This window comes from Vulpes vulpes, chromosome 15, assembly GCF_048418805.1.
Source record: "Vulpes vulpes isolate BD-2025 chromosome 15, VulVul3, whole genome shotgun sequence".
Classification (NCBI taxonomy): domain Eukaryota; kingdom Metazoa; phylum Chordata; class Mammalia; order Carnivora; family Canidae; genus Vulpes; species Vulpes vulpes.
The window spans coordinates 109,612,220-109,625,279 of NC_132794.1; the positions used below are offsets into that span (position 1 = coordinate 109,612,220).

The 13,060-nt window shown below is 47.9% G+C and overlaps 1 protein-coding gene across 8 annotated transcripts in view; it reads left to right on the forward strand.

Moving 5' to 3' along the window:
- Nucleotides 1-13,060, forward strand: part of DMBT1 (deleted in malignant brain tumors 1) — a 93,064-nt gene that overhangs the window by 42,380 nt on the left and 37,624 nt on the right. For all 8 annotated transcript variants that reach the window (XM_072740297.1, XM_072740300.1, XM_072740301.1 and 5 more), the window contains 8 exons: nt 3,618-3,941; nt 4,384-4,413; nt 5,009-5,041; nt 5,964-5,993; nt 9,872-10,195; nt 10,627-10,656; nt 11,886-12,209; nt 12,648-12,677. In XM_072740297.1, the coding sequence (XP_072596398.1) occupies nt 3,618-3,941; nt 4,384-4,413; nt 5,009-5,041; nt 5,964-5,993; nt 9,872-10,195; nt 10,627-10,656; nt 11,886-12,209; nt 12,648-12,677 (1,125 nt within the window). The remainder of the gene's footprint in view (nt 1-3,617; nt 3,942-4,383; nt 4,414-5,008; nt 5,042-5,963; nt 5,994-9,871; nt 10,196-10,626; nt 10,657-11,885; nt 12,210-12,647; nt 12,678-13,060) is intronic.

A 13,060-nucleotide genomic window follows, 5' to 3' on the forward strand; every position in this document is an offset into this window, starting at 1 on the left:
GGGAGACAGCAGAGTAGGAGAATGAGCCATGGGGAGCACTGATGTCTTCATAGAAAGCCGTCAGAGCATCTGGATCCTTCCCAATGTTCAGCATTTGCATCACCCTCAGATTTATCCTTATCCAATGTGTATATCCAAAGTGGTAGGGACAGAGCCCCAGGGATTTGAGACCACTATGAGAAGAAGGTGCTCTAGACACAGGGATATACAGCTGGCTCCATGTTGACCCTGAATGCTCCTGACTCTTTCTTCCAAGATTCCTGTGAAGATCTCCTGCGTCATCTATGAGTCAAGATAGATAAGTGGCAAAGGTTTCTAAGGGACAAGGGACATGCCAGGCTGAGAGATGTGGAGGGATCTGGCTGATGTACACAAAGTCTTTGTACCAGAAAAGGTAGCAGAGCAGGAGGGTCTCACAGCCCGCCCCCCCCCCAAGTGGAAGGGAACAGGATGCAGGTGTGCAAGTGTCATGATGCCTGCCAAAATCTCTCACGATTCCCCCTTTCCCCTCCAGCTTGCAGAACTCACCAGACCCCCTGTCCCTGTCCCACTGACTCATGACTTAAGACACGCTTGGTTTTATTTCCAACCATTCTAACCCTGCTTTGTGTTTCTCTGCATATCGGTGGTGTACAACTCCCTATGGTCAGCATCCTCAGTGCCTGCCTAAGTATCCAGATTCACACCATAGTCAACCGGACTGGATGAAACTCCAGATTGTTGAGTGTAGTGTCTGACCTCACTTCCCCATCCGGTGTGTGTGGGGGTCCCCTTTAGCCACTGGAGTTCTTTTTCCAGTCTCCTATCAGCTTGGGGATATGTCAGTCATGACGTTTTTGTTTGCAATTGACAAGAACCCAGTTCAGCTCCTCTAAAGCTAGCAGAGATCTCAACTCAATGGCTCTCACATGTAGATATTTAGATCAGATATACCTCCAGGAACACTGGGATACAGAAGTTTCTAATCCTTTCTCATCCTGCTTTGTGTTTCTCTGAAGACTGGTGGGATACAACTCCCTAGGGCAAGCATCCTGCAGATCCTGAAAAGTATGCAAATTCTCCCAGTACTCAACTGGCTTCAGTGAAATTCTGAAATCCTGAGTTTGGCATCTGACCTCACCCCCTGGTCCTGTGGGAGGGGCGTCCTTTATCCAAATGTGATTATTATCAGTCAACCTCCAGTTTGGAGATGTGTCAGTAAGTGATAGAGGAAACCAGCTTGGCTTCTCTAATCCTAGCACGGAACTGTTATATCAAAGTCACTCACATTTAAGATGTTTAGAGCAGGTGTACCTTCAGGAGCTTCAGGTGTGGATGTTTCACGACTATCTGCCACCAGGTTTTCTTCTCTCTCCTGTTTCTAATATGGACGGGCTTCACCCTTGCTTTGCTTTCTGAATGTGAGAGGCAGTTGCCAGCCTTAAGCCCCTGTGTCATAGAAGGAGTCTGCTTGTGCCCAGAGGGCTGGGTGACATTTCCTGTAAGGACTTTAGGTAGTCTGCTTGGCAATACCTGCTTCAATAGGACCATGTTCCTGTGTCTGATGGGCTGGTCAGTGTCCATATGCCCACCTTCGTATTCTGCCCGGGGAAATGGAGAGGAGTTGCTCTAGTTCCCACTTGAACCTAGTGGAAAAGGTTTTGACTGGTGTGTTTCATAGAAAGGATAGTTTGTCTACAACAAAATCAGTGCAAAAGATTTGAGACATGAAGAGAACACTGCCCTCTCTGTTGAGCTTGGCCCTTTCCCAAGTACTCTCTGCTGAGTGCAGCCCTGGCCTCCACAGCCCTCACACAGAGCCCTCCCTCTCAAGAGGTGTGTCAGCCTATGTTGGCCTCTGTGCTTGAGCTGGCCGCTGGTCCAGTGTCAGGGTCTGAGTTGACAGTGCAGTATGGGTGGAAGAACTGAGAGGGTCTGGGTAGTCCCTCATGCCTGGTTGCTTGTCTTCCTTGTAGACTGTTGGAATCTCAGCTCATGCTAAGTACACCCTCCAGTGAGACTGGGATCATGGATTCAGTGCCCTGGCACTGGAGAAAAGGCCAAAAATTAATGCTTTTCTGCCCTTTCACGGTCTGTGATTACTATAAATATAAAATGTACCAATTTACTGTGCAGTTGAGACTTCTTAGTCTAATGATTGCTACAAGCATCAGTTATTTAGTTCCAGAGTTTCTTATCGCCTTAATGATTATCCCATGCCCTGAACTAGTCCAACCCATACCTGTGTTCCCCCAGCTTTCACCCGGTTGCCTTCTTTGTCTAGATTTGCATTTTCTGAACATTTCCTACGAATGGAGGTAGCCATCATGTTGCCTTTTGTGACTGGCTTCTTTCAGCCAGCAGATTTTTCTCAGAACTCACCACAAAGAAGTGTGTAAACTTTGGCAACATGTATCCCCACCCATATTATGATCCCATTCATCTGTTGATGGACAGATGAAGTGGAGTGTTTCCACCCCTGACTACCTTGAATCATCTTCCCGGAACTTCTGTGCACATGATTTTGTCAAACACCTATTTCCAACTCCTCTGGGTGAATATCTAGATCTAGGAGTGAAATTGCGAGTCACATGATGATTATATATTTCCGTTCTGAGGAAACAAAGAAATGTTTAGCATAGCAGCTGTACCAATTCAGGTTTCCCTAGGTGGCATTGGAGAGCTCTGGTTTCTCCACATCCTCACCAACACTTCTTCTGTCTCTTTTATTTTAGCCATCTTGTAGGCAGGAGGTACTTTCTCACTCTGTGTAGGATTTTTATCTCCTGCAAGGATACTGATGGTGGGGACGTATTCACATGGTTGATGCACGTGTCTCTCTTCTTTGTAGAGCCAAGTCCTCACTTTATAGACCCTTGAGGCACTAGGACCAGACTACTGTCAGTGCCAGTGTCTAGCTCATGGCAGAAAGAAGGCAGGATACATAGGAGACTGAGGAAACGTAATGTGTGGTCTCCCACTTAACTTAGAAAATGCCCATTTTGCAAGGAGGCCTAATGCTACCATGTTTTGTTACTTTTCTGCCTCCAGAGTCCTAGGCAGCACTATGTATGCACAGCTAAGATGAGTGATAGCTACTCTTGCCCATCATCTTGATAATCAGAGGATTGTTAAGATGCGGACCAAGTATGGGGCTTGAGAGAACAGGATCAAGTGGTCAGCAGCAAGGGATCCTTTAGAACAAGCCTTGGGCTCCGGAGAAGGGTCTGTGATTAGGACCGTTGGGTGAAAGTAGACTCTGAACACTAGGACCTAGGACAGCTCCTTCTTGGAGGCTGGATGGATCTTTGGGACTGAAGCACATGTTCTGGGTGCTCTCAATGGTCCACGTCAGACTACCGGCTCCTCATATTCTCCCTTGCGTTGTGGGACCAGCCTTAGGATTTCAAATCCTGATATTGCGTGCAATCAGTTGTTACATGCATACATCAGCTGACACTCGAGGGTAACATCAAGTAGCCCCTTAAAGATGAGGAGGAGGAACAAGATTCTGAGACCCCTGTTGCTGGGGAACTTTAATTGAAACCAGAACTTGTGTCCCCTGAAAGGAATTATCTTACAATCAGAGTACAGGAGTTCTTCCTTCAAAACCAGAAAAATTTCCTGTCTCCTGCTAGAGACTGATTCGGGGTTGGCCCTGAGGCTGGTGAATGGAGGTGACCGGTGTCAGGGTCGCGTGGAGGTCCTGTACAGAGGCTCGTGGGGCACCGTGTGTGATGACGGCTGGGACACGAATGATGCCAACGTGGTCTGCAGGCAACTGGGTTGTGGCTGGGCCACCTCGGCCCCACACAATGCCCACTTTGGTCAGGGATCTGGCCCGATTGTGCTGGACGACGTGAGCTGTTCTGGGTATGAGTCCTACCTGTGGAGCTGTAGCCACAGTGGCTGGAATTCACACAACTGCGGGCACTATGAGGACGCAAGTGTCATCTGTTCAGGTGGGTCCTTACAATGCTGGCTCTCTGTTTCTGTTTGTTATTTTTTCTAGATAAAACTCATTTATTTCACTGTTATTTCATATTCCTGAGTGTCATGGAAGGGCAGGGCTTTCTCCCATAGCTTGAGAGGAAGCTGCATCACCCATCATCCTGACGTACATCAGTTTTTCAGGTGGATCATAGCACCTTCTTTAAAGTGCCGGTGGAGGAGTCCTGTTTGAATGGGCATAATGGTTTAGAGACCCAATTCCTGCAACACTGTTCCTTGTGGGATCCTGCCCCTGAGGGTATTTACCAGCTCTACTCCTCAGGACCACTCCCAGCAAGTCTTTCTTAGTTGTCGCGGGCACAGTCCCTCAGCACTTCTGTTTGTCTGAAGCCTGAGAGGCTTCTTTCTGCACATCGTTCACAGAGACTGATGATGTGTCCTCTTACTTTGCAGCATCTACTGGAAACCCTCCCAATACGACAGGTGAGTAGCTGTACCCAGCCCAGCATGAATCATGTCTGATATTTGACTCTCATGTTTCTAGAAGTTGGAAGAGAGGACGAGGCTCTCCCTTGGAGGACTCTGGTATTTGCTACAGTGACCAGCAACTAAGTCCCCAGGGTGTTGGCTCCTAAGTTGAGACAACTGGCCCATCTGTATCCTCTGCCCCTCTCTGCTCTGAGGGTTTACTCATAAGTCTGTAGTGGAAGAGCTTTTGATCCCCTCTGTTCATAGCAGATAAAGTAAATGCTCAAGTCAGAATTGGGGTCGTCTGAGAAATACGCACCAACAGAACTCCTACCAGTGCTTGTGTGTTCCTGAATTCCTTCATGTTGAGAGAGGCATCCTTAAAGTGTTTTCTACCACACAGTGGAAATTCCACTCAGTGCCGAGTATGCTGGGAAGTACTAGCGCCATACTCCAGGCCATCTGGCCCATCCACAGCATAAAGTGGAATCGCCCAGACTCTGAGAAGTTCATCAGGAAAAGATAGAATTGACCTTTCCTTACCAAACTAATGAGCACAGAGTGAAAACGTTTCCAGTAAAGTCCTGAAATTACTTCATTTTCTTTTTAGATTGGTGGCTCCCTTCATCTACAACCACTCATGGTAGGTATCATATGTTTCCATCTAAGGACACGGGGTTATCATCCCCAGATAGGCTGTCCATGTAGTAGAGGCCTGGAAATGCACAGGCCGCTTGACCTTGTGCATGTAAGCTACACAGACCTGGCCCACCATACACTGCACCCAAGATAAATGCACACACACAGGCTGCCTCTCTCTTGAGACATGGAGCCTTTTTATCCTTCCTGCCTCGTGGGTAACTTTTGTTTCAATAAAGAGATCTACTTCTCCTGTTTTTAAAGAAATCGAAGATATTACTTGGGTTACCACAAAAGTTCTGAGAGAAGGGAGGCAGACAGTAAATGGATAATTTCACAACTAATCAACCCTTTACAAGTAAATTTTCCATCCTGGAATGGCTATTGCTCAACAGCTTTCCTTCACGCCTAAGAACAGAAATGGCCACTTGTGGATGTCCTTGAATGTTTTCTTCCCATCAACTTAATTGGCTGCCTTTGATCTCATTACAGAGCTAGACCCCCAACTAGTTAGCTGGTTCCCTGTTGCTGGGCCTGACCCCCTACCAGGACCAAACTACCTGTAAAGAGTGAGACCATTGCCCCTGAGCTGGTGGACTTGGAGCTATTTCAGGCTGTGTCCAAACTCATTCTTGCTGTTCCCACATGGAGATAGTGCAATGACTTTGGTGGCCTGTTTTGAGCCTGGCAGTGATATTCAACCTGCTGGATCTTTAGTCCTCAGCCACATTGAGGCAGACAATGGCGGTAGGACATAGGATTAGGCTCCCCCAGGACTGAGAGGTTATGGCAGGCCATGGCTCTGTCTACTCAGGAGCACATGGAGGCTTGATCTCAGGACGGATAGATACGATGATGTTCTGTGATCTTTGATTCCGTTGCAACACCCATGTGCTTTGTGTCTGACTTGTGTTTCTTTCTCATAGCTACTCCAACTGAATCAACCATCCAGCCAGGTAGGTCTTTGGCCACCGTATTTGGAATGTTTCTTTTCTCCTTTCCCATCCATCCCCTTTCTCTCCATTTTGCGTGAACCATTGCTCCTTGAGGGCCTTGTGGGCACATTTTGTGGTTCCCAGTCACTGAGTCTCTATAGGCAGCTCTTATGTAGACATGGGATTCAAATGGCCCTATTTTCCCATCATCCATGAGTTTTAATCTATTCCTTTCCGAGCATCCCAAGAGACTGTTGCCTACCAATTCAGAGAACCAGGCATTGATGCTAAGAATTTCACATGAAATGCTGTCTGGGGAGACAGCAGAGTAGGAGAATGAGCCATGGGGAGCACTGATGTCTTCATAGAGAGCTGTCAGTGCAGGCTGGACCCTTCCCAATGTTCAGCATTTGTATCACCCTCAGATTCATCACAATCCAATGTGTATATCCAAAGTGGTAGGGACAGAGCCCCAGGGATTTGAGACCACTATGAGAAGAAGGTGCTCTAGATACAGGGATACACAGCTGGCTCCATGTTGACCCTGAATGCTCCTGACTCTTTCTTCCAAGATTCCTGTGAGGATCTCCTGCGTCATCTATGAGTCAAGATAGAGAAGTGGCAAAAGTTTCTAAGGGACAAGGGACATGTCAGGCTGAGAGATGTGGAGGGATCTGGCTGATGTACACAAAGTCTTTGTACCAGAAAAGGTAGCAGAGCAGGAGGGTCTCACAGCGCCCCCGCCCCCCAGTTGGAAGGGAGCAGGATGCAGGTGTGCAAGTGTCATGATGCCTGCCAAAAACTCTCATGATTCCCCCTTTCCCCTCTAGCTAGCAGAACTCACCAGACCCACTGTCCCTGTCCCACTGACTCATCACTTATGCCACGCTTGGTTCTATTTCCAACCATTCTAACCCTGCTTTGTGTTTCTCTGCATATCGGTGGTGTACAACTCCCTATGGTCAGCATCCTCAGTGCCTGCCTAAGTATCCAGATTCACACCATAGTCAACCAGACTGGATGAAACTCCAGATTGTTGAGTGTAGTGTCTGACCTCACCTCCCCATCCGGTGTGTGTGTGGGTTCCCTTTAGCCACTAGAATTATTTTTCCAGTCTCCTACCAGTTTGGGGATATGTCAGTCATGACGTTTTTGTTTGCAATTGACAAGAACCCAGTTCAGCTCCTCTAAAGCTAGCAGAGATCTCAACTCAATGGCTCTCACATGTAAGATATTTAGATCAGATATACCCCCAGGAACACTGGGATACAGAAGTTTCTAATCCTTTCTCATCCTGCTTTGTGTTTCTCTGAAGTTTGGTGGGATACAACTCCCTAGGGCAAGCATCCTGCAGATCCTGAAAAGTATGCAAATTCTCCCAGTACTCAACTGGTTTCAGTGAAATTCTGAAATCCTGAGTTTGGCATCTGACCTCACCCCCTGGTCCTCTGGGAGGGGCGTCCTTTATCCAAACGTGATTATTATCAGCCAACCTCCAGTTTGGAGATGTATCAGTAAGTTATAGAGGAAACCATCTTGGCTTCTCTTATCCTAGCAGAGAACTATTATTTCAAAGTCACTCACATTTAAGATGTTTAGAGCAGGTGTACCTTCAGGAACTTCAGGTGTGGATGTTTCATGACCCTCTGCCGCCAGATTTTCTTCTCCCCCCTGTTTCTTATATGGACGGGCTTCACCCTTGCTTTGCTTTCTGAATGTGAGAGGCAGTTGCCAACCCCAAGCCCCTGTGTCATAGGAGAAGGAGTCTGCTTGTGCTCAGAGGGCTGGGTGACATTTCCTGTAAGGACGTTAGGTAGTGTGTTTGGCAATACCTGCTTCAATAGAATCATGTTCCTGTGTCTGATGGGTTGGTCAGGGTGCATATGCCCACCTTCATATTCCCCCATGGAAATGGAGAGGAGTTGGCTCTAGGCCCTACTTGAACCTCATGGAAAGAAGTTTTGACTGGTGTGTTTCATAGAAAGGATAGTTTGTCTACAACAAAATCAGTGCAAGAGATTAGAGACATGAAGAGAATACTGCCTTTTTGGAACTTGGCCCTTTCCTAATACCCTCTGCGTGCAGCCCTGGCTTCCAGAGCCCCCACACAGAGCCTTGTCCCTCTATGCGTGCAGCCCATGTTGGCCTCTGCTCTTGAGCTGGCCTCTGGTCCAGTGTCAGGGTTTGAGTCGACAGTGTAATGTGCATGGAGGAACTGATAGGGCCTGAACAGTCCCTATGCCTGGTTGCTTGTCTTCCTTGGAGATAGTAGGTGTTTCAACTCATGCTAAGTGCACCCTCCAGTGAGACTGGGATCATGGATTCAGAGCCCCAGCACTGGAGAAAAGTCCAAATAATTAATACTTTAGTGCTCTATCAGGATGTGCAATTTTTCCTAATATAAAATTTGCTATTTTACTGTGCAGATGAGCCCCTTTTAGTCTACTGACTGCTACAAGCATCAATTAAGTGGTTCCAGAATTTCTTATCACTTTAATCAATATCCCATGCTCTGAACTAGTCACAATTCCTACCCTCCAGGCTTTCAACTGGTTGCCTTCTTTGTCTGGATTTGCATATTCTGGACATTTCCTATGAATGGAGGTAGCCACATGTGGCTTTTTGTGACTGGCTTCTTTCCACCAGCAGATTCTCTCAGGTTTAATCATGAAGAGGTGTGTCAACTTTGGCAGCAGGCATCCCCACCCACATTATGATCCCATTAATCTGTTCATGGGCAGATGAAGTGGAGAGTTTCGGCCGCTATTTTGAATAGTCTTCCTGGGAACTTCTGTGCCCATGATTTTTGTCACACACCTTCTTCCAACTCCTCCGGGTGGATATTAGGAGTGGAACTGAAGTTCATATGATGATTTTGTCTTTGAGTTTGGGGGAAACACGGAGGAGTTTAGCATAGCAGCTGTACCAATTTAGTTTGGCAACATTGGAGGGTTCTGGTTTCTCCACATCTTCGTCAGTCTCTTCTATTGTAGTCATCTAGTGGGTGGGAGGTCCTTATTCACTGTGTTTAGGATTTTCATTTCCTGGAGGGATACTAATGGTGGAGGTGTGTTCACTTGGTTGCTGCATGTGTCTTTCTTCTTTATAGAGTGGAGTCCTCATTTTATAGACCCCTACTATCCTGAGGACCAGACCAGGGTCAGTGCCCGTGCCCAGCTCATGGTGGAGAGAAGGCAGGGTCCTTGGGAGAAGGACACTGAAGAAATGTGATGTGTGGTCTCCTGAAGTTCACAAATGCCCTCCTGCTAGGAGGCCTATTGCTAGCATGTTTTATTAATACTCTGCTCTCTAGAGTTCTAGGCAGTGCTATGTGTGCACTACTGAGTGAGTGACAGTTACTATTGCCCATCTCCTTGATAATTGGAGGATTGTTAAGTTTTAGTACAAGCTTGGGGCTTGGAGAATAGCACAAGTGGTCAGCAGAAAAGAATTCTTAAGAATAAGCCTAGTCCTCAGGTCTGTAATATAGGACCATCTAGTGAAGGTAGACTCTCTGATCACTAGGGCCTAGGACAGTTCCTTCTTGGTGACCAGAATAATTACTGGGACTGAAGACGGTGTTCAGGGTGGTCTCTGTGCTACTGTATCAGACTACTGGCTTCTTATATTCTCCCTTGCATCGTGGGACCAGTCTCAGGATTTCATCTCCTGATATTTTGTGCAACACGTAGTAACATGCATAAGTCAGCTGAACTAAAAGGTACCATCAAATAGCCCCTTGAGGATGATGATGATGAACAAGACTCAGAGTGTCCTGTTGCTAGGAAACATTAATTGAACCCACAGCACGGGCCCCTCAAGAAATTATCCTGCACTCAGAAGGCAGGAGTTCCTCGTTCGAGAACACAAAGAAAGACAATCTTCCTGTCTCCTGGTAGGGACCGATTCGGGGTTGGCCCTGAGGCTGGTGAACGGAGGTGACCGGTGTCAGGGCCGTGTGGAGGTCCTGTACAGAGGCTCGTGGGGCACCGTGTGCGACGACAGCTGGGACACCAATGATGCCAACGTGGTCTGCAGGCAGCTGGGCTGTGGCTGGGCCACCTCGGCCCCAGGAAATGCCCGCTTTGGTCAGGGCTCGGGCCCCATTGTGCTAGACGATGTGCGCTGCTCCGGGCACGAGTCTTATCTGTGGAGCTGCAGCCACAATGGCTGGAACTCGCACAACTGCAGGCACTCTGAGGACGCAAGTGTCATCTGCTCAGGTGGGTCTTCATGATATTGGCCTTCTGTTGTGTGTTATTTTTTTTCTAGGAAAAACTCCTTTCTTTCCCTCTTCTCTCATATTACTGAGCATCACTGAAGGGCAGGGGTTTCCCTCATAGCTTGACAGGAACCTGCATCATCCTGGTGTACCTCAGTTTAATGGGAGGACCACAGTATCTACTTAAAGTGCCCATGGAGTAGCCATGTGTGGATGAACATACAGGTATCTACATCAAATTCCTGCAACACTGTTTTTTGAGGAATCCAGCGCCTGAAGATATTTTATAACTCTGCTCCTCAGGACAACCCCCAGAAAGTCTTTCTTAGTTCTAGTGGGGACAGTCCCTCAGCATTTCAGTTTGTCTGGACCTAAGAGGCTTCACCTGCACATCATTCACACAGACTGATGATGTGTCCTCTTTCTTTGCAGCATCTACAGGAATCCCTCCTACTACAACAGGTGAGTAGCTAACCCAGACCAGCATGATTAATGTCTGGAATTCAACTCTGATGTTTCTAGAAGTCGGAAGAGAGGACTAGGCTCTTCTCTTGGAGGATTCTATTTTTTGCTACTGTGATCCACACGGGAGTTAGACCCAAGAAGTTGGCTCCTACTGAGTTGAGACTACTGGCCCATATGGATCCTCTGCCCCTCTCTGCTGCCAGAGTTAGTTAATAAGTCTGCAGTGGGAGGTTCTTGGTCCCCTCTCTTCATTTCAGATGACACCAAATATTCAAGTCAGAATTGGGATCCTTTGAGAAATATGCACCAACAGAACTCCTACCAGTGGGCAGGGATACTATCTTGCTTTGGTTAGGATTTGCATTTCCATCATGACTACTGATGGTGAGCATCTATTCATGGGCTTGTCACATCTATCCATCTTCTGTGAAGAGTTGGGACCTCATTTTATAGAAGCTTGAAGGCCTGAGTATCACATATGGTCAGTGCCCTAGACCTGCTCATGGGTAGAGAAGGCAGGGTCCGGGGGACACTGAGGAATCATGATGTCTGCTATGGTGCTAACGGTGCCAAAAGGCCTATCCACAAGCTGACCCAATGCTGCCAAGTTTTGTTGGCTTTCTGTCTCCAGGAGGCCTGGGTAGCTCTAAGTATGCAGAGCAACATGACCATGACAGGTACTCCTGCCTGTTGTCATGAATGAGGATTGTTAGATTCAGTAGATGTCTGGGCCTTGAGAGAACAGGAGCAAGTCAACATCAACAAAGGATCCTACAGAACAAGCTTTGGGGCCTGGAACAGAGTCCGTGATATACCACAGTGGGGTGAAGATAGACACTCTGAAGCTAGAACCCAGGACAGCACCTTGGGGCAACAGGGCCGTTTCTCTGGGCATAAAGCTTGTGTTCAAAGTAGTCTCAGTGGCATAGATCAGGCTACTGGTTACTGACTTTCCCCCACGGCAGGCAGGGCCAGGCTCAAGAATTCAAATCCTAAGTTTGTGGTCAACCAACAGTGGACACTCCTAAGTCAATTGACACTCACGGGTAGCATCAAGTGGCCCCTTGAGTTGGACTGATGATGAGAAGGTTTCAGAGGGTCCCGTTGCTGGGGAACATTAATCATACCCAGGGCACCTGGGCCCGGAAAGAATTACCCTGCCCTGAGAATGCAGGAGTTCTTCGTTCGAGAACACAGTGAAAGACAATTTTCCTGTCTCCTGGTAGGGACCGACTCGAGGTTGGCCCTGAGGCTGGTGAACGGAGGTGACCGGTGTGAGGGCCGCGTGGAGGTCCTGTACAGAGGCTCGTGGGGCACTGTGTGTGACGACAGCTGGGACACCAATGATGGCAACGTGGTCTGCAGGCAGCTGGGCTGTGGCTGGGCCACCTCGGCCCCAGGAAATGCCCGCTTTGGTCAGGGCTCGGGCCCCATTGTGCTAGATGATGTGCGCTGCTCCGGGCATGAGTCTTATCTGTGGAGCTGCAGCCACAATGGCTGGAACTCGCACAACTGCAGGCACTCTGAGGACGCAAGTGTCATCTGCTCAGGTGGGTCCTCACGAAATTTGCTCTCTGGTTTTGGTTGTTAATTTGTCTAGACAAACTATTCCTTTCAATGTTCTATCATCTTCCTGATTTCACCGAAGGGCAGGGGTTTCCCTCATAGCTTGACAGGAACCTGCATCACCCGTCATCCTGGCGTACCTCAGGTTGAGGTATGGACCTCAGCACCTTCTTCAAGGAAACCCACAGAGCAACTGAGTGTGAGAGGGCGTAAAGCTTTTGAGTTCAAATCCTTCAACACTGTTCTTTGTGAAATCCTGCCCCTGAGGTATAGTTTCCAGCTCTGCCCCCATGACCGCTCCCAGAAAGTCTTTCTTGTGCTAGTGAGGACGGACCTTCAGAATTTCTGTTTGTCCTGAGCCTGGGAAGCTTCTTTCTGCACATTGTTCACGGAGACTGATAATGTGTCCTCTTTCTTTGCAGCATCTACAGGAATCCCTCCAACTACGCCAGGTGAGTAGCTGTGCCCAGCCCCGCATGTATCTTGTCTGGAATTCAACTCTCGTATTTCTAGATTGAAAGAGAACTCTTCTCTTCTCTTCTCTTGCGGGACTCTGGTGTTTGCTACCATGACCAGCAGCTGAATCCCCAGAACATTGACTCCTACTTAGTTGAAACTCCAGGCCCATCTGGATCCCCCACCCCTTCTGTTGCCCGGTTTTGATTAGAGATTTTACAGTGGAAATGCTGTTGGTCCCCTCTCTTCAATTCAGATGAAAGTAGTGAAAGGGAATAAGGTGAAAGGAGAAAAAATAAGTGGGAAATATCAGAAAGGGAGACAGAACATGAATGACTCCTAACTGTGGGAAACGAACTAGGGCTGATAGAAGGGGAGG